This window comes from Callorhinus ursinus, unplaced genomic scaffold (assembly GCF_003265705.2).
Source record: "Callorhinus ursinus isolate GAN/ISIS: 27379988/994484 unplaced genomic scaffold, GSC_fseal_2.0 scaffold8, whole genome shotgun sequence".
In the NCBI taxonomy this organism is placed as follows: domain Eukaryota; kingdom Metazoa; phylum Chordata; class Mammalia; order Carnivora; family Otariidae; genus Callorhinus; species Callorhinus ursinus.
Window position 1 is genome coordinate 46688483 of NW_027397070.1, and position 27510 is coordinate 46715992.

General features: G+C 38.5%; 1 protein-coding gene and 1 pseudogene across 2 annotated transcripts in view; one reads left to right on the forward strand and one right to left on the reverse strand.

The window, feature by feature from the left end:
• YLPM1 (YLP motif containing 1) overlaps positions 1–27510 on the forward strand; it is a 73678-nt gene that overhangs the window by 22170 nt on the left and 23998 nt on the right. For both annotated transcript variants that reach the window (XR_012379075.1, XM_025869645.2), the window contains exons 5-16: positions 6447–8567; positions 11147–11267; positions 17853–18273; positions 18387–18479; positions 19860–20055; positions 20548–20666; positions 21731–21885; positions 23574–23636; positions 23923–24042; positions 24285–24461; positions 24541–24624; positions 25222–25305. Coding sequence is in view for 1 of the 2 variants with exons in the window: in XM_025869645.2 (XP_025725430.1) it covers positions 6447–8567; positions 11147–11267; positions 17853–18273; positions 18387–18479; positions 19860–20055; positions 20548–20666; positions 21731–21885; positions 23574–23636; positions 23923–24042; positions 24285–24461; positions 24541–24624; positions 25222–25305 (3754 nt within the window). In the remaining variant the exon portion in view is untranslated. The remainder of the gene's footprint in view (positions 1–6446; positions 8568–11146; positions 11268–17852; positions 18274–18386; positions 18480–19859; positions 20056–20547; positions 20667–21730; positions 21886–23573; positions 23637–23922; positions 24043–24284; positions 24462–24540; positions 24625–25221; positions 25306–27510) is intronic.
• LOC112822654 (homeobox protein NANOG pseudogene) lies at positions 15392–16477 on the reverse strand (annotated as a pseudogene).

Here is a 27510-nt window from a genome sequence, read left to right on the forward strand (position 1 = left end):
ACCTTCCTATCACTAAATAATATGCTCCTGCTTTCTTGATTTATACATTTTAAATGTTATATATTTACTTCCAGGTGTGATAAAGATTGGTTCTGACACTACTTTAACCCCATCTGTCTAATATATTTATATCACTGTTTTTAGATAAGTAAACCATGTTTGCTGTAGACATAAGCAGTGTGTTATAATTATATTTTCTTTAGTGTAATGACTTTTCTAGGATTTCCGATTGTCTTCCTGAAAAATGTTTAAAATAATTCTCCAACCCCAGTCTCAAAAACACCAGCTCTTTTTTTCCGGAGGAGATCTGTCTCCCAAATTTATGCATCTTCTTGCTTTTCACCTGGTGGGTTGGGTGGTTGGTTGCCCAAAATATCTGCCATATGGCTGTTACTCCAGCATTTCCCTTGACTGTCCTCCTGGTTTGGAGTCACTGTTTACTGAATCTCATGGCTTCCTATGGTTTAGTGTCTCTTTTTCCCAGAGTGCATGCTCAAGTAACTTACTAGGAGACCGTGGGTTGGAGGTAGGTACATTTTTTGAGTCTTGTGTGTCTGAAAATGTTTTCATTCTAACCTCACACTTGATTAATAATTTGGATATAGATTTTGAAGTTGAGCATTTAAAATTTTTTAATTTATTTAAACTAAAAACAAAATTAGTTCACCCATTTCTCCCATACCGCACCCTTGTCTCTGGCAGCCACCAGCCTGTTCTCTGTATCTATGTTCTCTGTATCTGGTCTGCTTTGTGGGGACTTAAACTCCTTTATTAGTTCACTGAAGATATGAGCTATCTTTGAGGTTTTTTCTATTCATTTATTTTTATAGTCCACATATAAGAGAGATCATACAGTATTTGTCTGACTTATTTCACTTAATATAATGCCCTCAAGGTTTATCCATGTTGTCAAAAGTGGCAAGATTTCATTCTTTTTCATGGCTGAATAATATTCAGTTCAGTATTCAATTTCTTTATTCCTTCCTCCATCAATGGACACTGAGGCTATTTCCATATTTTGGCTATTGTGAATACTGCAGTGAACATGGGGATGCATATATCTTTTCGAGTTAGTTTTTTTTTTTGTTTTCTTCAGGTATAAATACCCAGAAGTGGAATTGATGTGTCATATGGTAGTTCTACTTTTAATTTTTTGAGGAACCCTCATACTGGTTTCCATGTGGCCGCACCAATTTACATTCCCACCAACCGTGTACAAGAGCTCTTTTTTCCATATCCTCGCTAACACTTGTTATTTTTAGTCTTTTTGAAAATAGCCATTCTAACAGGTGTGGGGTAATATCTCATTGTGGTTTCGATTTGCATTTCCTTAATGATTAATGATGTAGAGCATCTTTTCATGTACCTACTGCCATCTGTATGTCTTCTTTGGAAAAATACCAGTGCAGATCTTTTGCCCATTTTTTAATCAGATTGTCTATTTTTGCTACAGTTGTATGAGTTCTTTATTTTGGATGTTAGCCCCTTATCAGATACAGTATTTGCAAGTAATTTCTCCCAATCAGTAGGTCGCCTTTTTGTTTTGTTGATGGTTTTCTTTGCTGTACAGAAGCTAGGTAGTTTAATGTGGTCCCACTTGTTTATTTTTGCTTTTGCTATCAAAATCATTGCCAAGACCTGTGTCAAGGAGCTTACCACTTATGTTTTTTTCTAGGAGTTTTATGGTTTGGGGTCTTACTTTCAAGTCTTTAATCCATTTTGAGTTAGTTTTTGTGTATAGTGTGAGATAGCACTATAGTTGCATTCTTCTGTATGTGGCTGTTCGATTTTCCCAGGATCATTTATTGAAGAGACTGTCCTTTCTCCATTTCTCCATCGTATATTCTTGGCTCCTTTGTTATAAAGTAATTGACCATATGTGTGCAGGTTTTGGGGGGGAGGCTCTCTCTTCTGTTTCATTGGTCTGTATGTCTGTTTTTATGCCAGTACCAAACTGTTTAACACCATTTATGTACTACATACTGAAGTTGAACATAATTATTCCTCAAGGTTTTAAGGGTCATCATTCTATTTTCTTCTGTCACTTAGTGTAGGTGCTGTACTGTTCTGATTCTTTTCCTTTTTAACTGACTTCTCCCTATTGCCAGAAACTTTTTTTCCCCCTGGTATTCTAAAAGTTCATAGTCGGTTTTGTTTTGTTTTGTTTTACTCATTATACTGGGTACTTAGTTAGTGAGCTGGGCCCTTTCTGTCTGGACATGAGAATCTCTTAACTCTTAAATCTTTATCCTATTTCTTAATTTTTTTTCTTGTTTTCTGTTTTTTTTCTTTCTAGAACCCCTCATTAGTAGGTTTTTGGACCTGCTAGATTGATTATATTTGTTTCTTTTTCATTTGGTTGTACTTTCTGAGATACTACTAATCCTTTTATTGCATTTTATTTGGAGAATTTTAAAAAATTTCTGTAGTTCTTTTCGTTCTGATCCTTTTTTATATATAGCAAATTGATTTATAGGTACAGTACCTTTAAGAATCTGAGGATATTGTTTTTGCTTTTGTTTTTTTAAGTTGTCTTCTGATTTTTGCATTATCTCTGTTTTCTCCAGATTTATGACCTTGTTTACCTTTGGTCTCTTCCTTTTATTTTGGAGACATTCCTCAAATATCTAGGTATTAAAATAAATATCCATTTATATTTATAAGAGTGGGGGACACAGACAAGCTAATTGGAAGCTCTGTGTGTATGTGGGGAGCTTATCAACTATTGTTCCCACTCAGTAACTTCAGGTTTTGGTTTAGGTGGTAGGGCAAAGAACTGTCGGCTACTGTTAGAGGGCCCTCAGATTCAAGAATTTAGGGACATTCAGGCTAAAGAAAGTCTGGTTGATGGTTCTAAATATAGATTTTATTTATTTATTTATTTTTAAGTATTTTGAATTGTATTTTTTTTTAAGATTTTTTAATTTATTTATTTGACAGAGAGAGAGGGAACACAAGCAGGGGAAGTGGGAGAGGGAGAAGCAGGCTTCCGGCAGAGCAGGGAGCCCGATGTGGGGCTCAATCCCAGGAGACCTGAGCCAAAGGCAGACGCTTAACAACTGAGCCACCCAGGCGCCCAATGAATATAGATTTTAATTTACATATTTTTAGCCCTGAAGTCTTATTCCTGTCCTTCATGGTATCTGAGAATTTTGACTCTCTGAGGTTCTGTGAGCAAACCAGCCCATTTTTATTGCATCCCCTTGTACTACCAGCATTCTAAACTTCTAAGCTTCTTCTTGCTTCATATGTTACCACTCATGTTTGCTCTTTGTCTTCCAGAATTTAAAAACAAAATTCTCATCTGCTGGCCGTCCCTTTTCTGTTTATAATGGGTTTATGTATATTGAAATTCCTTGTGATGACTCTTTTCCATCAATTTGGCTAGGCTGTAGTGCCTTCCCAGAGTTCCCTTATATGTTTCTGATTAGGATGGGTCACAAGGGAGATTTCTGCATCTGACATGAAATATTTATCCCTGGACAACTGAAAAAAGATTCTTACCTATTCCCCAGAAAAGGATATAAAGTCCCTTTTTTGTCTTTGGAGAAATCTTCATTCTTCTAGCTGGGTCACACATCTCTTTGATACTCTGTAATTTAAACTTTGAGATATAAAATTAACCATTATTAATACATCTTATGTTAGATGGTAAGGAAGAAAAATCAGCCAAAGATATTTGATTAATACATATGTATATATTTAAACATATTAAATTAAGGAAGAAATACTCATAGCTGTTACAGTCCTTCTTTGTGCAACTGGTCATGTAACCATAGTTGGTATTTATAACTAACTACCTTCTTCCGCCAGCCATTTTGTAGTCCCTTTGTTCTCAGCATGCACCTCAGGTGGTCCTGATTTTTTGCCTGGTGGAGTGACCCAAACCTTCATTCTTGAAGGGTCTGGGCTATAGACAGTCCTGTCTGAATTGAGTTATTGTAATTTTTTATTGACTTTAATCACAGGACATGGAAGTGCTGAGAGGTGTTCTAGAGGATCTCCATTCCAGACAGTCCTCCTTACCCTCATTGTGCGGTAGTAACCCAATTTCCTCTTGCAGCTCAGGGCCAGTCACCCCCAGCTGGTACAGTAACTCCCTTCTTCACCTGTTGATTCAGAACCCAAAGTAGCCAGGTGACAGTCTCAGCTTGAGTTTAATGGAGTTACTATTGTGTCCCCTGATGGGAGCATTCCTCCCTTTGAAACTAAAAGACTTCTAGACCAGCAAAGCCTGATGTCAACAGGGATAGGAAATAAATGTTTTATCTGAAATTGAATTTATTATTCTTAATTGATTTGCCCAAGCAAATAAGAGAAAAACTCTCCTCTTTCTCATTAAAAGCATGAAAGGTATCACCATCCATTTAGGCCTAAGCCAGAAACCTTGGAATCATCCTAAATTCTTCCTTTTTGTTATCATTTTAATCTTACTGTTAGAAAGTCCTATGCATTTTACCTTCTTTCACATCTCTCACTTTTATCTCCTCTACATCCTCATGTCAGTCACTGCCTTAGAACAGGCTTCACTTTCATTTACCCAAATTGTGGAAACAGTCCACAATAAACTTTTCCCATCTATCCATCTGCTACTTTTCTGCTAGAGCAATCTTTTAAAAATCAGACCATCTGTAGTGGCTCTAAGTCTCATTAAGTAATTCCCAACTTCTTACCCAGCTGAATTAATGCATCTGTGGTAACAAATCTAAAGTCACATGCCTTAATAAACTAGAGGTTTATTCTTTCTCCACACTTATATGATGGTAATGTCAAGAAACCAGGTTCCTTCTAATTTGCTACTTTTCTTTTTTTTTCTTTTTTCTTTATTTATTTTTTTAAGATTTTATTTATTTGACAGAGGGAGATACAGCAAGAGAGGGAACACAAGCAGGGGGGAGTGGGAGAGGGAGAAGCAGGCTTCCCGCTGAACACAGAGCCCGATGTGGGGCTCGATCCCAGGACCCCAGGATCATGACCTGAGCCGAAGGCAGACACCTAATGACTGAGGCGCCCAGGAGCCCCTAATTTGCTACTTTTCATCCCCTAGTATATTGCTCTTATCTACATGGTCCAAGATGCTGCACCAGCATGTCCAAGCCAGCATGAAAAAGCAAATGGTGAAGAGGAAGATGTGCCCTTCCCTTTAAGGGTATAACCCAGAAGGATGTGGCGGTCATTTTCACTCTCAACCCATTGGCAAGAACATGGCTACAAGTTCTAGCTGCAGGAGAATTTGGGAAAGAGAGTCAGTCTTGAGTTTGGCTAGTTCTGTGTCCAGCTAAAAATGAAGAGGCTCAGTTAGGGTAGGAAAAGGGAGAATGGCCATTGTAGGGGCACCAGTAGTCTCTGCTACACAAGGCATACAAGGTCTCCTGGAGATTGATTCTTGCCAGCTCTTTGCCTTGTCTCTTAGTTCCCTCCCTTTCCACTCCTTTCCTGGCTCTCTGTACTCTGTCTGCTCTTTGCCACAGCCATACGGAACTGTTGCACTTCCAGACATGCCGCGCTGGTGTGTGTTTCTCTGCCTTTCCTCACAGTGCTTCCTTAACCACTTCCTTGCCACCCATTTCCCTTATCTCCAATATGCTCTTTTAGCCTGGCCTCAGAGAATTTGTCTTTCAAGACTTAATGTAAGCGTCATCTATTGTATAAAGCCTTTATTGGACAGCAACCCCCCCTTACTCTGGTAGAATTGAACATCCCCTCCTCTGTTGCCCTTGTTATTTGCAGATAGACTTCTGTCATTGTGCCTTATTTACACTTACATTCTCTTTCTCTTCGATTGTAAACCCTTTGAGGGCAACAGATGACATTTTATTTGTATATCCCTTGGATGTACCATAGTGCTTGCCAGGGGATGTGCACTAAAAATTTCCAGAATGAGCAAGTAGGTCCATAGCAAATTTTCAGGGCACTGTCCAGACTTTAAAATGTCAGGGCGAACTCTTAAGATACAGCTGGCTACTGTCTTTTTGAATTTTTGTCAGTCCAGATGATAATGTTAGTTCCAACAATATTTGTAATCATCCTATATTATCTTACTGATTGTTTCCTATTTAGTTTTTAGTTATATTTTAATTCTGAAAGTACTCTCAGAATTAGCTGTGGCATTTTTTTCCCCATTAAAAATGAGTGGACTTTTCTGTCTACTAAGTCACAATGTTTATAATTGCTTTTTAACAATTTAGTATATCAGTGACTTGCTGCAGGAGATGTTTTGAAGTGAATATAATAATACATGATTTCCAAAGACTGTCCTGAGACCTTCTGAGCACTGCCATTTTAGCGTACTGATTCTAAGATAGATGCCTCAGGATTTATATGATGACTGAAAGAGTCATTTTTGTAAACAGATTCTAAGGCACGATTGCCTTAAATATTCTTACATGGAGAATATTTTTTTTCTGCTTTACTGTCTTGAGTAATATCTTTTGTTTTACTTGTAGATTTGATGGTCCTCGAAGATTTGAGGATTTAGGGTCAAGGTGTGAAGGACCGAGACCCAAAGGGCCTCGTTTTGAAGGAAATCGCCCCGATGGGCCAAGACCCAGATATGAAGGTCACCCAACAGAGGGCACTAAAAGCAAATGGGGAATGATTCCCCGGGGGCCAGCATCTCAGTTTTATATTACCCCCAATACATCCCTCAGTCCTCGACAGAGTGGACCACAGTGGAAAGGCCCCAAGCCAGCTTTTGGACAGCAACATCAGCAGCAACCTAAATCACAAGCAGAACCTCTTTCAGGAAACAAAGAACAATTAGCAGACACCAATAGTAACCAGCAGAAGAATTTTAAAATGCAGTCAGCTACATTTTCCATTGCTGCAGATATAAAGGATGCCAAGGCGGCTCAGTCAAATGAGAATCTAAGCGACTCTCAACAAGAGCCACCTAAAAGCGAAGTCTCGGAAGGGCCCATAGAGCCTTCTAATTGGGACCAGAATTCTCAAAGTATGGAGACTCAAATGGACAAAGCCCAAGCTGTTACTCAGCCTGTATCCCTTGCAAATAAACCTCTACCTTCTCAATCTGCTTTTCCCTCAAAACCAGGGGGGATGGAGGGAGGAGCAGCAGTGACAACGTCATCATCATTAACTGCAGATAATGATTTTAAACCTTTGGGTATCGGTCTGCCCCATTCAGAAAACAGCCAAGAGAAAGGGCTGCCTCGGCCAGATAACAGAGATAATAGGTTAGAAGGCAATCGAGGCAGCAGCTCATCTTACAGAGGTCCTGGGCAAAGCAGAATGGAAGACACACGGGATAAAGGACTAGTAAATAGAGGTCGAGGCCAGGCACTCAGCCGTGGCCCAGGGTTGGTCAAGCAAGAAGACTTTCGTGATAAGATGATGGGTAGAAGAGAAGACAGTCGAGAGAAGATGAATAGAGGAGAAGGCAGTCGAGACAGAGGGTTGATGAGGCCAGGAGGCAGTCGGGAGAAAGTGCCGGGTGGTCTGCAAGGCAGCCAGGATAGGGGTAGAGCTGGCAGCCGAGAAAGGGGACTACCTCGGAGGGCTGGCAGTCAGGAGAGAGGACCTCCTCGAAGGGCTGGGAGTAGGGAGAGAGTACCACCACGACGAGCTGGGAGTAGGGAGAGGGGACCACCTCGAGGACCTGGCAGTAGGGAGAGGGGACTGGGAAGACCAGATTTTGGTCGTGACAGAGGTCCATTTAGACCAGAACCAGGCGATGGTGGGGAAAAAATGTATCCGTATCACCGAGATGAGCCTCCTAGGGCTCCATGGAACCATGGAGAAGAGAGAGGGCATGAAGAGTTCCCATTAGATGGTAGAAATGCTCCAATGGAACGAGAAAGACTTGATGATTGGGATAGAGAAAGATACTGGAGAGAATGTGAACGTGACTATCAAGAAGATACACTAGATCCATATAACAGAGAGGACAGGTTCTCAGCACCACCATCTCGATCTCATGATGGAGATAGACGAGGCCCTTGGTGGGATGATTGGGAGAGAGATCAGGATATGGATGAGGACTACAACAGGGAAATGGACAGGGACTTGGACAGGGATGTGGATCGGATTGGAAGACCCATGGATATGTATGATAGAAATTTGGATAATGAGTGGGACAGAGATTATGGGAGACCACTGGATGAACAAGAATCACAGTTTCGTGAACGGGATATTCCATCTCTTCCACCTTTACCACCCCTCCCACCTCTTCCACCTTTGGATAGATATCGGGATGATAGATGGAGAGAAGAAAGAAATCGAGACCATGGGTATGATCGAGATTTTCGTGATAGGGGTGAGTTGAGGATCCGAGAGTATCCAGAAAGAGGAGATACATGGCGGGAAAAGCGAGATTATATCCCTGACAGAATGGACTGGGAAAGAGAACGGTTGTCAGACAGATGGTACCCATCTGATGTGGATAGACATTCCCCCATGGCGGAACATATGCCCTCCTCACATCATTCTTCTGAAATGATGGGGTCGGATACAAACTTAGACTCTGACCAAGGCCTTGGAGGGGTAATGGTTCTCAGTCAGAGGCAGCACGAAATCATTTTGAAAGCTGCACAAGAACTGAAAATGCTTCGGTAAGTTGACTTACTTAAGATCATTTCTTTTAGTCAAAACCACATGCAGACTGCTCTTTTAAAGTGATGTGATATATTTGAATGGAATAATTTTGCTTCAAGTTCCTAGCTTGTAATTTTTTAAATTTGTAACCTGGCCATTCGGTGCTGTTTTAGGGTTAGGATATGTATTTAGGAACTGTGTTAATTTTAAGCTTATGTCCTGAAATCTGAAAATTTGATAGCCACTCTTGGCTTTTATAGATGTGTTGCTGACATACCATATACTTGTGCATGTTTCAAGTGTCAAACTTCAACTCTCCAGTGCTCTGGACTTCACAGAGCTCATATGTAACATATCTTTTTTTTTTCCCCAGGAGGCATTTTTGTTCTTTGGTATTAGATCTGATAGACTTCATATTCACTAATCTTTGATAAAACTTTGAAAGTGCTGTAAGGTTTTTCTCTGTTGAAGCTAAGAATGGTTTACCTGAAAGCGTCCTCAGATTTGTCTAACCATTGATACTTTCTTTCTGGGGTGTTTTATCTTTCCTTATAACTAGAAGCAGATATCTCTACTTGAGGATGTTACTTGTTTGTGCATAATCAAATATTTTCTTTGTGAAATGGAGAATAGATCTTGGATTTCTTGATTTGCAATCACTAACTATGTATAGGTATCAACATAATGCTTCCCAAGTAGTAGCAATAAAAAAAAAAAGCTATCATTGCATGCTTACTATGTGCCAGGAACTGTACTGAATACTTTGTATATATTCATTTAATCCTTAAACCACCTATATCCTGAGATAAGAATTTAGGAGTCATTGATAGATTGTATGCTTTTTGAGTAATTTCTTAGGAATTAACAGTGTTTTGAGAAAATAAATTAATGGTTAGCTTTTGATATATTCCAGTGTATGATGTTTCCTTCATTTTTCAATTCTGGTCTACATTTGTGGATTATATCAATTGAAATTATAACTGAAGCTCTATGACTAGAAAAGTACAATGAGGAAAAATACCTGTAGGTCAAGATGAGAGATCTGATACCTCAGGCAGCACAGCAGATTTCTGTCTATAGAAGATATGCTCTGAGAGATTGGACTCTTCCAGATGACTCATGAAGAAGATGTGAAAGCATACTAGAGAACATTAGTTACTACACTGTTCACTTTTAAGTTATAGACATCTTTAATTTAATCCCCACTGTGTGCGGGGCACTGTGCTAATAGTTGAGTGTATGTTACCTCAGTTCTCCCGTCTCGAATCCTTTTATCTCAAAGGCCTGCAAAGATCCTCGCTTCACAGACACTAAAGCTCAGAGAGGTTAAGTCCACTTGGCTAATCAGTGGCAAACCCAGAATTTGAATGCAGTCTGTCCAGCTCTAAAATCTGTTTTGTTTATGGAGAACACCAAGCTGATTGGTGTTACCAAGCTGCCAAGGTTTCTTTCCTTTTCTTTTTTAAAATTTCCTTTTCATCCATTATTGCTTTATATGGAAATGCTGGATAAAAGGTGCTTCTTCTTCACCATCTTTTTTTATAAAGCTCTTTCAAGGCAACGTAAACATAATTAAAATATATGAAGTGATGGGTAAGAATTATCATAGTTGAATACAAGTAAGCTATGTTGTGTTTGGTATAAAGTCATAATATAATTTATATGAAGCAGAAAATAAACTTTGTATTTGACCCTTATTTTGTGTCTATTTGAGTCACTACACCCAATGTAAGGAAAAATTTTTAAAAGGTCTGAAGGGGTTATAGATGTTACACCTGCTTAAGGTGGGCATTGTAAGGAAAAGTAAAAAAAAAAATTTGAGCAGAGATTTGAAGAAAAGCATGAAGAGTTATAGAATTACTCTTTAGGAATATGAAGTGTTGTTTTTAAGGGTATGGACTGACATTTGTTCTCACTGTATACAGTAGGACCATAAACTAAGATACCCACAAGAACCAGACAGGTAACTAAAATGAGTGAAAGTGGGCCAGTACAACTCTACTTACTGAGTGTGATGAGGATTGTGGCAAACTGCTTCATCTAAAGTGGACAGCCACTACTCCAGTCATTTCATTGTTGACATGTGGGAACGTAGGCCCATTCATTATTACCAAATCCCTTTAAAATTTGAATTTATAGGTGAAATATTTTGCTTTGTAAATAATGGCAGCTAATTCAGATTTTAAAAACTGATGTGAAAGCCAAACTTAAAAAAACTTTCTAGGCCATATTTGGCCACCATTTTGCAACCACTGGTCTAGAGTCTTCAACAAAAAACATAGTGAGAGAACTTTTTGTTCAGTGAAAGAAAAATACGACAAGTAGATGATATTTTAGAATAGACTAATGAGGCAGATTGTAGATTCTGCCCTTGAAGATCCTTAATAATTTGTAGTCATTTATAGGTTGTAGATGACTGGTCAGTTAGCTATATAAAGGCAAGAAGAGTGTTACCCTGTAGGTGCTCTGTGGGCACTGTAGAGGGTTTTAGAACAAGGTGTTTAGGTCTCTTTTTTGTTCTTTGATATTAATTGTAGTCACTTAGGAATGGAGTAAACATGCCTTAATGTACCATGGCAATTTTATTTGTTCACAGGGAACAGAAAGAACAGCTTCAGAAGATGAAAGACTTTGGGTCGGAGCCACAGATGCCTGACCATCTGCCGCCCCAGGATGCGAGGTTGCAGAATGCATCTTCAAGGCCTGGAATGTACCCGGTATGGGAAAATGTGTGTTCAGGGAATGAAATGATTCCTACCTTGTATGTTTGTGTGTTGTTTGATTTTTTTCTATTGTAGTAAGTATAAAATTTCCTCTATAAAAAATGTAAATTTGGGGAAAGTAAAAAGCTAATGGTAATTGACCTTTGAAAATCTTTTAAATGTGGTCAGAAGTGTGACAGATGCATTTTTCCCCTAGGTTTTGATAAGTACACCAAGCACACCTGAGCTACATGGCTTCATGTTCACAAAACTGTAGAATTTTCCTAATAATCTCTTTTGTTCAAATAGTTCTGTTTTTTCATCTGGGCAGTGCAGGGACTCCCCATGAACCTTGTTCCTGTGAGCCTCCGAGTCTCCCCACCTCCTCGGGCTACTGGTTCCTCAGCTACAGAAGGGATCAAACATTATGCCCCAGTTCAGGCAGTAAAGTTCTGTTAAAGACTTGTTTGATCAAGTTCTCCCTTTGTTTTGCATTCATTTTTGTTGTTGTTTGTTGTTTTTACCTTTATGCCAGTGGTGGGCTTTAAAAAATGTTTTCATGCAAATAACTTTATAACAACACGAGAGAGAAAAAACTCAAACCACTTCATGAAATTAACTCTTCATTTTTCAGTGTTCCCTTTCATCCCAATCTAACACATAATACTCATACATAGTTGTTAACACCAGCGGCCACCATGATGTCACCTCTTCATGTCCCATGTCCCGACCTGTGTGTGCATCCATCAGCATCCGGATGTGTCTCCTGTCACTCAGCATATTCAAAGTGGAGTTCATTATCATTCTCCATTAAATTTGTTCTTTCTCACCATTACCTAGTCACCCAAGCTGGAAACCTGAAAGTCAGCCTTAACTCTTTCCTTTGTCCTGTCCTTCCATAGCCAGTCATTCTGTTGACTGATTTTACTACCTTTTTAATATTGTTCAAATATACTGTCCTGTACTTCCCCACAACCTCAGTTCTAGTCTTCATCAGCTCTTGCCTAGATTATTTAAGAAACATCCTCGTTCATCTCCCCATCTCATTCCCCTCTGATCCATTCTCCATTCTGCTACTAGAGTGATTATTTTACTGTATTTTTTAATCAAAGATTGAGGTATAGTTTACATGTCATAACTCATTTTAAGCCTACATAGGCTTGAGTTTTGACAAATATAAAGAAGAACAAAATTTCCATCACCCCATAAAGTTCTCTAGTGCCATTCTCTACCCCTGTACTTCACTTTAGACAGCACTGATGGGACTTCTGGCCAGCTGGACATGCAAAAACATAAATCTCACTCTGTTGTGCACCCTGGCTTTAGAATGCTTCCCTATTTCCTCATGGCTTTCAGGATAAAATCTAGAGTCCTTTGCATGACCTTTTGTGTTCTTCCTGAACTGGCCTGACCTCTACTTACCATTACTTAACCATTACCATCGCTCTCCTACACTCTCTTTTCCTTCCACATGGAGCTTCTTACAACTCTGCAAGTGTGCCAGGCTCTTCCCTCTACATCCGTTTGCCACATGCATGTTGTTCTCTAAAGCCAGAGTTTCTTTTCTTTCTCTTCTTATCCCCTTCTCCACCTAGTTCATTCTTGTTCATTTTTAGAACTCAGCTCTGTATCTTCCCTTCCGCTTGTGTAAGATGGTTGTCTTCACATGTACCCCTCTAACATCTTGTACAAGCCTCTGTCATAGCCATTATCCTATTGTATTTTGTCTGTCACCTTGTCTGTCTTTCCTTCTAAACAAAGCTCATGGGGCGCCAGGGTGGCTCAGTCAGTTAAGCGTCTGTTTGGGCTCAGGTCATGATCTCAGGGTCCTGGGATTGAGCCCCATGTTGGGCTCCCTGCTCAGCGGGGAGTCTGCTTCTCCCTCTGCCCCTCTCCCTGCTTGTGCGTGCACTCTCTGTCTCTCAGATAAATGAATAAAATCTTTAAAAATAATAATAATCTTAAATTCCCAAAGTGGGATACTTCAGTTACAGAATAAGGACATTTTTAATGATTCCTGGAATACAGCCAGTGGCTCTTGAAAATAGTTGTATAAGATGTATACTAGAGCCTTGCAAGTATCAGCTACTTAGTATTTTTGGTAGATTTAATAATTTTAATAAAATGTTTTAATATGCATTTTTGATAATTAGTGAACATGAGGTTTTTTTTACATATTAATTATATTCTTGTAAAAATTCTATTTTGTTCTTTACCCATTTACTCTTTGACTCTTGAGGTTTTTCTTACCAATTTATATTATTATTAATGTAGATGTTAATCTTCTCATATAAATACTGTAGGGATGTTTTGTTTTTTAAAAAATGTATCTATTGCTTTCACTGTGCAGTGTGAAGAAAACACTTTCTATTTTATTTATAGACATAGTCCCAAGAGTTCTTCAGATATTTGAAACAGGCCTGGATAGCTCCAGACAACAATAGTTTTTGTCTTATATTGGCATTTCCTTGGAGTTTAAAATGGCATAATCGAATGTTTACTCTTAGGTAGTAACCCTTTGTCTTTAACCATAGCCTGCAGCTATCTCTAGTTAAACAACATTTCTTATGTATTGGCCAAATCCGTTTTGTTACTCAAAAAGTTTGTTTTTAAAGTACAGCCCATACATGAGTAAATATGTAAGTAATATATATTGTTGGCTGGTCTATATAAGGTCAAAATAGCTGTCAGTGAAGAACAAACAAACCAGAAACAATGAACCTAAGAGCAAAGAATAGTGACCATTTGAATCAAGCTTGCAAAGATTAAAATAAAATTTGACAATTGGGTTTCACTATTGAGTAGATAGGACCTATCTGTCAAGAGATTCTGCTATCTCTTTAATACACATTTCTGTTGACATTTGGTGATTGCTTTGGGAAAACAAATGTAAACAGTGCTCGCTACAGTGGCACTCCCTCTTGGAGAGGTTATTAAATGTCCCATTCAGTTTCTTTGTTTTGTTGTTTCCTGGTGTTGATGTTGTTTGTTGGTACCAATCTTGCCACAAACTACTCTTGTCAACCAGACAACTGAATAGAAATGAGGAGGCTAGCTAGAGTTTATTTCTCTCACTGGAAATTCACTCTTTTTGTGGAGATAGGTCACCAGAGTGAGAAAGATAGTTTATAGCAGAGGTTCTTAACCAAGTGGTCAACATCAGAATTATTCATGGAGGTTTTGTTTTTTTGTTTTGTTTTGTTTTTTGTTTTTTGTTTTTAACTAATGCTAGGATCTCTCCAAACCGAAATTTAGTAGGTGTGGAGTGGACCTGGGACATTTATATCTAAGTGGCTAACTCCCTAACTAGGAAGGAGAAAAAGAGGGTGGTACATTGGGGGGAGGGGATGGTAGTGTTGAGGACAAGGTTTTTTTAAGTGGGTATTTTATTTATTTGTACTTAAACCTGTAAACCAACCAACCAACTGGTACTATTATCATAATACATTAAAATACAAAACATCTTTCTGCAAATACTAGAATAATGTACAAATTAGGAGTTACAGTAAAACAACACAAGGGGCAGTGGAAATCCATGAAGCACATTATAGCTTAACCCTTCACCACAACAATTGAGGTTATTAACAAGTGAAGCTTCACAATGTCAGAAAATACAAATAATCCTTCATCACACACCTTTGTATTTTTACTTCCTATTCTTTTTCTTTTTTTTTAAAGATTTTATTTATTTTTGACAGAGAGAGAGAGTGTACAAGCAGGGGAAGCAGCAGGCAGAGGGAGAGGGAGAAGCAGGCTCCTCGCTGAGCAGGGAGCCCAATGTGGGGCTCGATCCCAGGACCCTGGGATCATGACCCGAGCCGAAGGCAGACGCGTAACTGATTGAGCCACCCAGGCGCCCCTTTACTTCCTATTCTTGAGGTTAGATTCTGGAGCCTAAAGATACCCAAATTAGTATTGTATCTAGTCATCTGTAGCCAGAAACATGCTACATTGTCCATAGCAGCCAGTGCTACTGAAACCTCTTTGATTAGACTCCATTCATACCCCCTCAGTTGACACAATAAGCATAATAAGAAACAGAAAATCAAGGCAGAGAGAGATATAGGACCCTAAAAGACAAATCCTAGGAGAAGTAATACAGCCACTGCCCAAATTGAGATTGAATAATATACTCATCGTCACACATCTCCAGGCTCTATGTTCACAGAGTCATTTGGAAATAAATCCATTATTTGCTGGGTGCTAAGATACTTAGCAGTTTGCTGTATTACACCATGGCTTTCCCCAGCAGTTTCTTTTTTTTTTTTAATAATTTTTTATTGTTATGTTAATCACCATACATTACATCATTAGTTTTTGATGTAGTGTTCCATGATTCATTGTTTGTGCATAACACCCAGTGCTCCACGCAGAATGTGCCCTCTTTACCCATCACCAGGCAAACCCAACCCCCCACCCCCCTCCCCTCTAGAACCCTGTTTGTTTTTCAGAGTCCATCGTCTCCCAGCAATTTCTAAGATAGACTCCACATCACTGACCAAAGTTGACTGGAACTGGATCTGGGGCTGCAGGGGATTCCTCTCCACAGTTGTGGAGCTGATTGTTTCAGGAATTGTTGTTCCAGGCCTGGGGATACCAGGTCTGACTGTTGCAGGAATGGTTGCTCCATATTGAAAAGTTCCAGAAGTGTTTATCAGTTATCCCTAGTGATAGGAAGAGAAGCCTGGTGTTCTTGTAGTTGCTGAGCTGTCCTGAGTCACGCTGTTGCTGTTTGGCCAGTTGTGTTTCTGCCACCTCTTATTTCATTCTCTGGTTCTGGAACCAGGTCTTAACCTGCTTATAGCTAACGTTCAGAATGTTGGGAAGTTCTTGGATCTGCTGGAGACTGAGGTATTTCTGTCTCTGAAATCTGTCATTGAGCACATATAGTTGGGTCTGAGAGGACAGGGTTCTGATCTGTTTCTTGCCCAGGACCATATCTTCCTTCTTCACTGTTCCTTCCTCTGTAGAAGGGGGTAGTAGTTTTACTCTGGGACTGGTGGAAGAATTGGGCTGTCCTGAATAAGCAGATCCATGGAAGGAGGAAGAGGAGAGACGGTCTCCATGTGGGGTGTCTCAGCAGATGACATTTGCAAGGATGCATAATTTTCTTCAGGCCCATAAATCTCAGGCATTGGAGAAGAGTCCCTAGAATTGGGTGCTTCAGGGCAAGGCGGACATTGGCTTAGCTGGATCCACACTCCTGTTGCTGAGTTGAGGGTGAAAAAACAAAGAGTGAGATTGGTTTGTTTGTTTTAAGATTTTACTTATTTAATTATTTGAGAGACAGCAGGCAGAGGGGCAAAGGGAAAGGGAGAGAAAGCTTGACGTGGGACTTGATGCCATAACCCCGAGATCACGATCTGAGCCACCCTAGGCGTCCAACGAGCGTGATTGTAAGAAAAGCCCTAGGCTTATGTATCTAGGTGGGAGAGTTTAGAGAAATGTGAAGATCTCCAGATGTAAGAATATCAGACAGGATGAAGTGGGTCACCACTGCAATAGCAAGAGCCAAACCAGCCCAGTCTAGCAAAAGGTTGAAGACAGTTTTTTTTCCTTTTTCTAAATAACCTAATTGAGGTATAATTTACATAGCATAGAATTTGCCCATTTTCAGTGTGTGATTCAGTGATTTTTAGTAAATTTTACCAAGCTGTGCAATCATCACCATAACCCCGTTTTAGAACATGTTCATTATCCCAGTAAGATCCCTTTTGCCAGTTTGCAGTTAATCCTCATTCCTACCCCACGTTCCAGGCAACAATTAATCTACTTTCCTGACTCTGTAGATGTGTCTTTCTGGGCATGTCATTTAAATGGAATTCATACAATATGTGGTCTTTCATGTCTTTTAGATAGCCTCATGTTTTCAAGGTTCATCCATGAATCAGCACTTCATTTCTTTTTATTGCCAAGTAATATTCTGTTGTATGGATATACCATGTTTTGTGTCACCAGTTGATAGACATTTGGGTCATTGAATAATGCTGCTGTGAATACTTGTGCAAGTCCTTAGGTGGATATGTTTTTCTTGGATAGAGACCTAGGAATGGAACTGCCGAGTGTATGGTAAATTTGTTTAACCTTTTGAGTAAGTGTTAAGCCATTTACCAAAGTGGTTGCACCATTTTACATTCCCATTAGCAATCTAGGAGGGTTCTTGTTTCTCTACATTCTTGCCATCATTTGTTATTGTCTGTTTTATTAACTACAGCCATTCTACTGGGTATGAGATATGGTATCTCATTATAGTTTTAATTTGTATTTCCCTAATGACTAATGATGTTGAGCATCTTTTCAAGTGCTTATTCTGGTATCTTCTTTGGAGAAATGTCCAAATTTTTTGCCCGTATTTTTTTTCTATTGTTTGTCTTATTAAGTAATAAAATTTTTCATATTCTAAGTATAAGTCCTTTATCAGATACATGATTTGCATATTTCTCTCCAATGGTATATTTTAAAACAAAAAGTTTTTAATTTTGAGTGACTCCAGTTTATCAACTTTTTCTTTTATGGATGGAGAATTGGATTTTAATTTCTACTGATGTGTGAAAACATGATGGTATGCTTATCTGCTAAAGCATTTACTCTGTTCTCCAGCCTCCAGGGTCCTATAGACCACCCCCTCCTATGGGTAAACCACCAGGTTCAATTGTAAGGCCTTCTGCTCCACCGGCAAGATCATCTGTTCCTGTGACCAGGCCGCCCATCCCAATACCACCACCACCACCGCCACCTCCTCCACCTCCACCTCCTCCTCCAGTAATAAAGCCACAGACCTCAGCTGTGGAACAGGAACGCTGGGATGAAGATTCTTTCTATGGTCTCTGGGATACAAATGATGAACAAGGACTGAATTCAGAATTTAAACCAGAAACTGGAACAATTCCATCTGCTCCAGTGTTACCACCCCCACATGTTCACCCTTCCATTCCCCCTCCTGGCCCAATGCCTATGGGTATGCCACCAATGTCCAAACCACCACCAGTGCAGCAGACTGTTGATTATGGCCATGGCCGAGGTGAGTGATGGTGACAGATTTGTATTTGGGATTCTCAAGAAGTTTTTAGCTTCAGCTTTGTCTTCTTTAAGTTTCATTCTTAATAATGTTTTTTCCCTGATTTGGTTCACCAGATATGTCCACTAATAAAGTTGAACAGATACCCTATGGAGAAAGAATAACTTTGCGCCCAGATCCACTACCTGAAAGATCAACTTTTGAGACAGGTAGGAGTCCCAGAGAGATCAGTATTTTTTTAATTATTATTAACATATAATGTATAATTTGTTTCAGGGGTATAGGTCTGATTCATCAGTCTTACACAATACACAGTGCTCACTACAACACATACCCTCCCCAGTGTCCATCACCCAACCGCCCCATCCTTCCCACCCGCCTCCACTCCAGCAGCCCTCAGTTTGTTTCCTGAGTTTGTCTCTTATGTTTATCTCCTTCTCTGGTTTTGTCTTGTTTCATTTTTTCCTCTCTTCCCCTCTCTGCCTTGTTTCTCAAATTCCACATATCAGTGAGATCATATGATAATTGTCTTTCTCTGATTGACTTATTTCGCTTAGCGTAATACCCTCTAGTTCCATCCACGTCATTGCAAATGGCAAGACTTCTTTTTTGATGGCTGCAGAATATTCCATCGTGTATATACACCATATCTTCTTTATCCATTCATCTCTCGTTGGACATCTGGACTCTTTCCATAGTTTGGCTATTGTGGACATTGCTGCTATAAACATTGGGGTGCAGGTCCCCCTTCGGATCACTACATTTGTATCTTTGGGGTAAATACCCAGTGGTACAATTGCTGGGTCATAGGGTAGCTCTATTTTCACCTTTTATTTATTTATTTATTTTTAAAGATTTTACTTATTTGAGAGAGACACAGCGAGAGAAGGAACACAAGCAGGGGGAGTAGGAGAGAGAGAAGCAGGCTTCTCGCCAAGCAGGGAGCCTGATGCAGGACTCGATCCCAGGACCCTGGGATGCTTAAAAACTGAGCCACCCAGGCGCCCCTATTTTCAGCTTTTTGAGGAACCTCCATACTGTTTTCCAGAGTGGCTGCACCAGCTTGCATTCCACCAACAGGGTAGGAGGGTTCCCCTTTCTCCACATCCTCAAAAATATCTGTCGTTTCCCGACTTGTTAATTTTAGTCATTCTGACTGGTGTGAGGTGGTTTGAGAGATCAGTATTTTTAAACCTTTTTAGGACCTAATATTCATGTGATTTTCCTTTCAATAAGATTATCTGGGCCTCCTGGGGCGCCTGGGTGGCTCAGTCGGTTAAGTGTCTGCCTTTGGCTCAGGTCATGATCCCAAAGTCTTGGGATCGAGTCCCACATCGGGCCCTCTGCTCAGCGGGGAGTCTGCTTCTCCCTCTGCCTGCTGCTCCCCCTGCTTGTGCTCTCTCTGACAAATAAATGAATAAAATCTTAAAAAAAAAAAATTATCTGGGCCTCCCTTTAATATAGTTAAAAAATTTATAAGTTGAATTTAGAACCATAATTTATGCTAATTCTAAAGTTAGATTTTCATCTTTCCACTTTTATTCAGAAAAGGGGATGTAGCTCTTACCTTGTATTAATTGTTTTCATAGAGCACACAGGCCAACGTGACCGTTATGATAGAGACAGAGACCGTGAGCCCTATTTTGATCGTCAGAGTAATGTCATAGCAGATCATCGAGATTTCAAAAGGGATCGGGAGGCACACCGAGACCGAGACCGGGATCGGGGTGTGATTGACTATGACCGGGATCGATTTGATAGAGACCGCCGACCTCGAGATGATAGGTATGTTATGAAGAATATCTTTTTGCCGGGTGTACAAATTACCATAGACTTAAGTTCAGCAAAAGTCATTGTATCTAAAGGAAGTTCAGTAAATGATGTATTCTTCTTATACATGTGTATCTATAAAGTGGAGAGGGAAGAACAGTTTCAGACCGATCTTCAGAAAACTAGATGTTTGAGCTTTGTGAGCTTGAATTCCAGAGAATTAAATGGGAGATGGAGATAGCCAGTAAGGAAAGAAATAGTATTGTCAATAAAGGTGCAGTCATTACTTAAGTTGTAGGCATACAGTGTATTTTTGCAATTCATGAGCTCTTTAGATGTGTGTATGCAAGGCAGATCTAATGGAAAAGCAAAATAAAAATAAAAATATTTACCATGTGTAGTAACTACACATGGAGAAAATTGGGCAGATAGTAATATTGCATTGTAAGACAGAGACCTCCATTTTTTCTTTTTATTTTCTAAAGCACTTCCTGTTACATCTTCTAGGACTCAGTCATATCGAGACAAAAAAGACCATTCCTCATCCAGAAGAGGGGGATTTGATAGGCCATCCTATGACCGAAAGTCTGACCGACCAGCCTATGAAGGACCATCCATGTTTGGAGGTAGAGCAGTGGCTTATTACCCATGACGATGTTGAGAATGCAAACCACTGGAGATGTTTCCCACTGTAGCTATGGATTTCAACTTTCAGAATAAAATGTACTCACAGATTTTTCAGAGATGGCAACATTATTATCAAAAATAGCAGTGTAGGGGCGCCTGGGTGGCTCCATCGGTTAAGCATCCAACTCTTGATTTCAACTCAGGTTGAAATTCAAGTTGAATTCAAGCCCCGAGTTGGGCTCCATGCTGGGCATGGAGCCTACTTAAAAAAATTTTTTTTTTAATTTAAATTAAAAAAAAAATAGCAGTGTAATTAATGAAAGAAAACAAATTGTTCTTTTGTATTATTAAAGAAATTTGGAAAACAGAAACAAAATCAGTTAAAATCCCACCACCTACACAACTATTATAATTTTGTATATTTCTTATCATTCTCTTTTCATGTACATATCAATGAAGTTGTAATCAAAGTATATATATCATTTCTTTATCATGCTTATTCCCAGTGATATTGTACAATATACATTTTTCTGTATGTAAACCTATAATAATGGCTCCATGATATTCGATTGAATGGATAAAATATAAAACCTTATTGTTGGTCATTTAGGTTGCTTTTGGTTTTTCACCACTATACACTTAAGCTAGAAACACATACCTGTTTGTAAGAACAAGCTTTCCGAAGCTGGTGACTCTTGTTCATAAAACTGTAAAGCTGAAGTTACAGACAGATTATAAAAATCATACTTGGGACTATCCAACAAAGTGTATACTATTCTCCTTCCATGTCCTGTTGCTTAACTTTTTCCTAAATTTAATACAAACAAAGATGATTTCGGTATTTTTTGGAACATTCTGTTTGAAATCATACCTAAGTCTTTTCATTTTCTTGATTTTAATAGGTTTACATTACTTTAAACTTTCATTAAGATTATTTTATATATTATTTTATATATCTTATATAATCATTATTTTATATATTACCTTAGCACGAGTGAAGAGAGTTAAAATTTAAAATAATTACCATATAAATAGTAATTTTGTTCAACTGCTGGCCTCCTAGGAGAACGAAGAACTTACCCAGAGGAGCGAATGCCCCTGCCAACTCCTTCACTAAGCCACCAGCCACCTCCAGCTCCACGGGTCGAGAAGAAACCTGAATCTAAGAATGTGGATGATATTTTGAAACCACCTGGCCGAGAGAGCAGACCTGAGAGAGTGAGTCCTATGTAGTTGACTAGCTTTCTTGCAAATCAGAGGCTGATAGATCTTTTTAATATCCTGAATAGAATTTCTCTACTTTTCTGTGACATGGTAATATCAGATTCAAAGCATCTTACCATCTCCAAATCATCATATAGTCTCAAACTCCTTACCCTATAGAATTTAAGAAATTAGAGATTAATTGCTTGGAAAAAAAAGATGTTGAAAACTTTAGAAAACAGTTCATAAGAGGTTCATTAATTGCTCTGTTATTTTGAAGAGGAGGAAATTGGATTTGGTTTTATGGCATGTGAAACAAGAAGAGGGAGAATTAGGAGACTTGATTTGCTTGGGCTTATTTTCCTATTTTCCTAGTGATCTCCAAATGTGTATGTTCGTTTTTTGGGTTTTTTTAAGTTAATTTTCATTCCAGTTAGTTAACAGTGTTATATTAGTTTCAGGTGTACAATATAGTGATTCAACACTTCCATACATCACCTGTGCTCATCAGAACACGTGAACTCCTCAATCCCCGTCATCTGTTTAACCCATCACCGCACCCTCTTCCCCTCTGGTAACCATCAGTTTGTTCTCCATACTTAAGAGTCTGTTTCTTTGCCAGTACTTTTGGGGGATTTCTGCATCCATATTCATAAGAGACAATCTGTGGTTTTCGTCTCGTTTTGGTGTTTTGGTTTTAGAGTATCTGCTTGATTTGAAATGCTGGCCTCCCAAAATGAGTGGGGAGTTGTTCCTTCCTGTTCTGTTTTTTGGAAGAGCTTGTAAAGAGTTCTTTAAATGTTTGTTGGAACTTAGTGATGAAACTATGTGGGCCTCTGAGCTTTTTTTTTGCAGGTAGTTTTTAATTACTAATTTAATCTCTTCACTTGTCATGGGTATATTCAGATTATATATTTTTTCTTGAGTCATTTTTGGTTGTCTGTGTCTTTCAAGGGATTTGCCCATTTCACCTAAGGTGTCTAATTTGTTGGTATACAACTGTTCATAGTATTCCTTTATAACAATTTTTTATTTCTGTGAAGTTGTCAGTTGTGTTCCATCCTTCATTTCTGATTCTAGTAATTTGAGTCTTTTCTCTTTTTTCTTAGTCAGTCTAGCTAAAGGTTTGTCAATTTTGTTGATCTTTTCAAAGAACCAGCTTTTGGTTCTACTGATTTTTCTTTATTGCTTCTCAGTTGTCTATTTTATTGACTTCTACCCTAATACTATTTCCTTCTTTCTGCTTGTTTCAGGTTTAGTTTGTTCTTCTTTTTCCAACGTCTGAGGGTGAAGGTTGGGTTATTGATCTGAGATCTTTCTTCTTATTAATATGCACTTATGGCTGTAAACTTCCTTATAAGCACTGCTTTAGCTGCATCCCATAAGTTTTGGTATTTTTATTTATCTCAAAGTATTTTCTGATGTTTAAATTCTTTCTTTGACCCATTGGTTATTTAGGAGTATGGTGTTTAATTTCCACATACTTGTGAATTTCTCCAATTTTTCCTACTATTAATTTCTAATTTCATTCCATTGTGGTCAGAGACATACTTTGTATTATTTCTGTCCTTCTAAATTTATTAAGGTTTGTTTCATGACCTGTCATATGGTGTATCCTGGAGAACAATATGTCACTTAACTATAAGACATCATTGTAAAAAAATATTTTCTGAGTGATTTTTTGGTTTTTCATTGTGTTTCAGATTGTTGTTATAATGAGAGGATTGCCTGGCAGTGGAAAGACACATGTTGCAAAACTTATTCGAGTGAGTATGGGAAAGCCAAAAAATCAGTTGCTTTTGTTAGCCACTTGCCTTAGCAAGCAGCGTGATTTTGATACTGGTATTTCCCATTTGATCCATTCTTGTTGGCCCATGGGAAGATGCTGTCCCATAAACATTTTGTTCTGCTTAAACAAATATCTTTGCCTCTGCTCGATTTGAACCACGAGAAGATTGCATATTATTTAGCCATGAGAAGGAACTTTGCTGTGAGCATTCATTAATTTATTCTATAGGTTCTCTTTAACTCTCTTGACTGTATGATTCTTAGGATAAAGAGGTAGAATTTGGAGGACCTGCACCCAGAGTTCTAAGCTTAGATGATTACTTCATCACTGAAGTGGAGAAAGAAGAAAAAGACCCAGATTCTGGAAAGAAAGTGAAAAAGAAGGTATGGCATATTCCTTTCAGATTGTACTCTGATTCATTAATAATTTTGAAAGGAAAACATGTTCAGAGAGTAATGTGGTTTTTTTGAAGACAAAGATTTCTCTTTTTTGAACACAAACTTTAGTACTTAGGTGTGAAGGAAATACTACAAAGTTATCTCTGTCCAGAGGCTAACCAGGGAAGAGGTTTAGGATGGTTCTTTGTTTTTGTTAACTCCGTATCTCTTTTGGGGTATTTTATTAGGTCATGGAATATGAATATGAAGCTGAGATGGAGGAGACCTACCGCACCAGCATGTTCAAAACTTTCAAAAAGACTCTGGATGATGGCTTTTTCCCCTTTATCATCCTGGATGCCATCAATGACAGAGTTAGACATTTTGACCAGTTTTGGAGTGCAGCAAAAACCAAGGGTTTTGAGGTAAAAGAACTTTAGAGTACTTTGTGTTATCATGTAAGTGTTGCATTTGCTTGCTTAATCACTGTTCATTCTTTCTTAGGTATATTTGGCTGAAATGAGTGCAGATAACCAGACTTGTGGCAAAAGAAATATTCATGGAAGAAAACTTAAAGAAATAAATAAGGTGATGTTTGGAAACATAGGAAGTGTTGTATTCTAAACTTCATTTTGTCTGTATGATCACTGTTATCTGGAAATTCTTGTTTATCCCCTTTACTTTCAGAAAATCTTTTCTACCTTCTTTACCAATGATTCTTATCCTTTGTATCTAAGTGAAAGAGGTGTGGCCTAGCTCTTCTAGGAACTGGCCTGTTAGACTTCACAGTATTAGTTAAATTTGTCTTAAATGCTCATTTCATTCCTGGTGATTTAAATGTTGATCACTGGTTCAGGTGGTATCCATCAAATTTTTCTACCTTTATCCTTTGTAATAATCTGTAGGGAGATACTTTGTTAATAGCCTATTCCTCAACAGATTTTCACTCATTAATAATTTTTGCCTAAATCAGTTATTAATTTGGTGAAAGTAAATCTTTATCATGGAAAAGGAAAGATTTTTCTCTTTTAATCAGTTGTGTACTTCTGTTTGGTTTGAGCTCCTGTGAATGAGAGTTTTCCATACTTAATGTTGTCATTGTGTTTTTATGTGTTTTTACCTCCCAAGACCATTTTTCTTTGAGTAGTTTCCCGAGATAACTTGACCTCCTAAATCTTTCAATAGATGGCTGATCACTGGGAAACCGCACCTCGTCATATGATGCGTCTGGACATTCGTTCTCTGCTGCAAGATGCTGCTATTGAAGAGGTGAGTGTCCTTTGCCTTGAAAGCAGTACAAAAGGGACCTTTTTTTTTTGTTCACCTTTTTATTTGGAAAAAATTTTAAACTCCAGAAAAGTTGCATGAATTGTATAAGAACACCTGTACAACTTTCATTGAGATTTTCTGATTGTTAATATTTTGCCACATTTTCTCTATATAGATATGTATGTCTTCTTTTTTTCATTTAAATTCCTTTAATTAACATATAGTGTATTATTAGTTTCAGAGGTAGAGGTCAGTGATTCATCAGTCTTATATAACACCCAGAGCTCATTACATCAAGTGCTCTCCTTAATGCCCATCACCCAGGTACCCCATCCCCCCACCCCCATCCTTCCGCAACCCTCAGTTTGTTTCCTGTGATTAAGAGTCTCTTATGGGTTGTCTCCCTCTCTGATTTCATCTTGTTTTATTTTTCCCTCCCTTCCCCTATGCTCCTCTGTTTTGTTTCTTAAATTCCACATATGAGTGAAATCATATGATAATTGTCTTTCTCTGATTGACTTTTTTTGCTTAGCATAATACCCTCTAACTCCATCCATGTTTTTGCAAATGGCAAGATTTCATTCCTTATGGCTAATGTTCCATCATTTATGTATACCACATCTTCTTTATCCATTCATCTGTCGATGGACATCTGGGCTCTTTCCATAGTTTGGCTCTTGTGGATATTGCTGCTATAAACATTGGGGTGCAGGTTCCCCTTCGGATCACTACATTTGTGTCTTTGGGGTAAATACCTAGTAGTGCAATGGCTGGATCATAAGGTAATTCTATTTTCAACTTTTTGAGGAATCTCCATACTGTTTTCCAGAGTGGTTGCACCAGTTTGGGAAGTTTGCATTCCCACCAACAGTGTAAGAGGGTTCCCCTTTCTCTGCATCCTTGTCAACATGTGTTGTTTCCTGAATTGTTAATTCTAGCCATTTTGACTGGTGTGAGGTGATAATCTCATTGTGGTTTTGATTTGTATTTCCCTGATGCTGAGTGATGCTGAGCATTTTTTCATGTGTCTATTGGCCATTTGTATGTCTTCTTTGGAGAAATGTCTGTTCATGTCTTCTGCCCATTTCTTGACTGGATTATTCTTTAGGTGTTGAGTTTGGTAAGTTCTTTATAGATTTTGGACACTTTTGGGTACTTTATCTGATAAGACATTTGCAAATATCTTCTCCCGTTCTGTTGGTTTTTTGTTTTTGTCGACTGTTTCCTTTGCTGTGCAAAAGTTTTTTATCTCAATGAAATCCAGTAGTTCACTTTTGGCTTTGTTTCCCTTGCCTTTGGAGACGTGTCTAACAAGAAGTTGCTGTGGCTGAGAACAAAGAGGTTGCTGCCTGTGTTCTCCTCTAGGATTTTGATGGATGTGACATAAATATATATGTCTTATTACTCCTATTGTTATCACTGTGATTGTGGAACCGTTTCAGAGTTAAGTTGTAAACCTCATAACCCTTAACCCTTCACCCCAATACAGTATTTCAGTATGTACCTCCCAAGAACAAGGGCATTCTCTTACAAAACTAGAAGTCCCAATTATCAAATTCAGGAAATTTAACATTGATAGAGTACTATATTAAGTAGTACAAATTTCCTGAATTAAATTTCCTGAATTATCTCATATATCATCCATATTCACATTTCACCAAACGTTCCCATAATGTGCTTTACAGCAATTTTTAAAAATCCAGGATACGGTCCTTTAATATAAAAAAATACTTTCTCAGCCATGTCATTGTTCGGAAAGACAAAGAATTTTTGAAGAGTGCAGGCCAGTGGTTTGTAGAATACCCCTCAATTTGGGTTTGTCTGGTTGTTTTCACATGATTCGTTTTAGGTTAAACATTACCAGGAATGCCACATAATGATGTTGGGTCCTTAGTGCATCATATCAGAAGCCATATGATGTCAATTTATTTCATTCCTGGTGATTTAAATGTTAATCACTTGGTTCAGGTGGTATCCATCAAATTTTTCTACCTTTATCCTTTGTAATAATCTGTAGGGAGATACTTTGTTAATAGCCTATTCCTCAACAGATTTTCACTCATTAATAATTTTTGCCTAAATCAGTTATTAATTTGGTGAAAGTAAATCTTTATCATGGAAAAGGAAAGATTTTTCTCTTTTAATCAGTTGTGTACTTCTGTTTGGTTTGAGCTCCTGTGAATGTGAGTTTTCCATACTTAATGT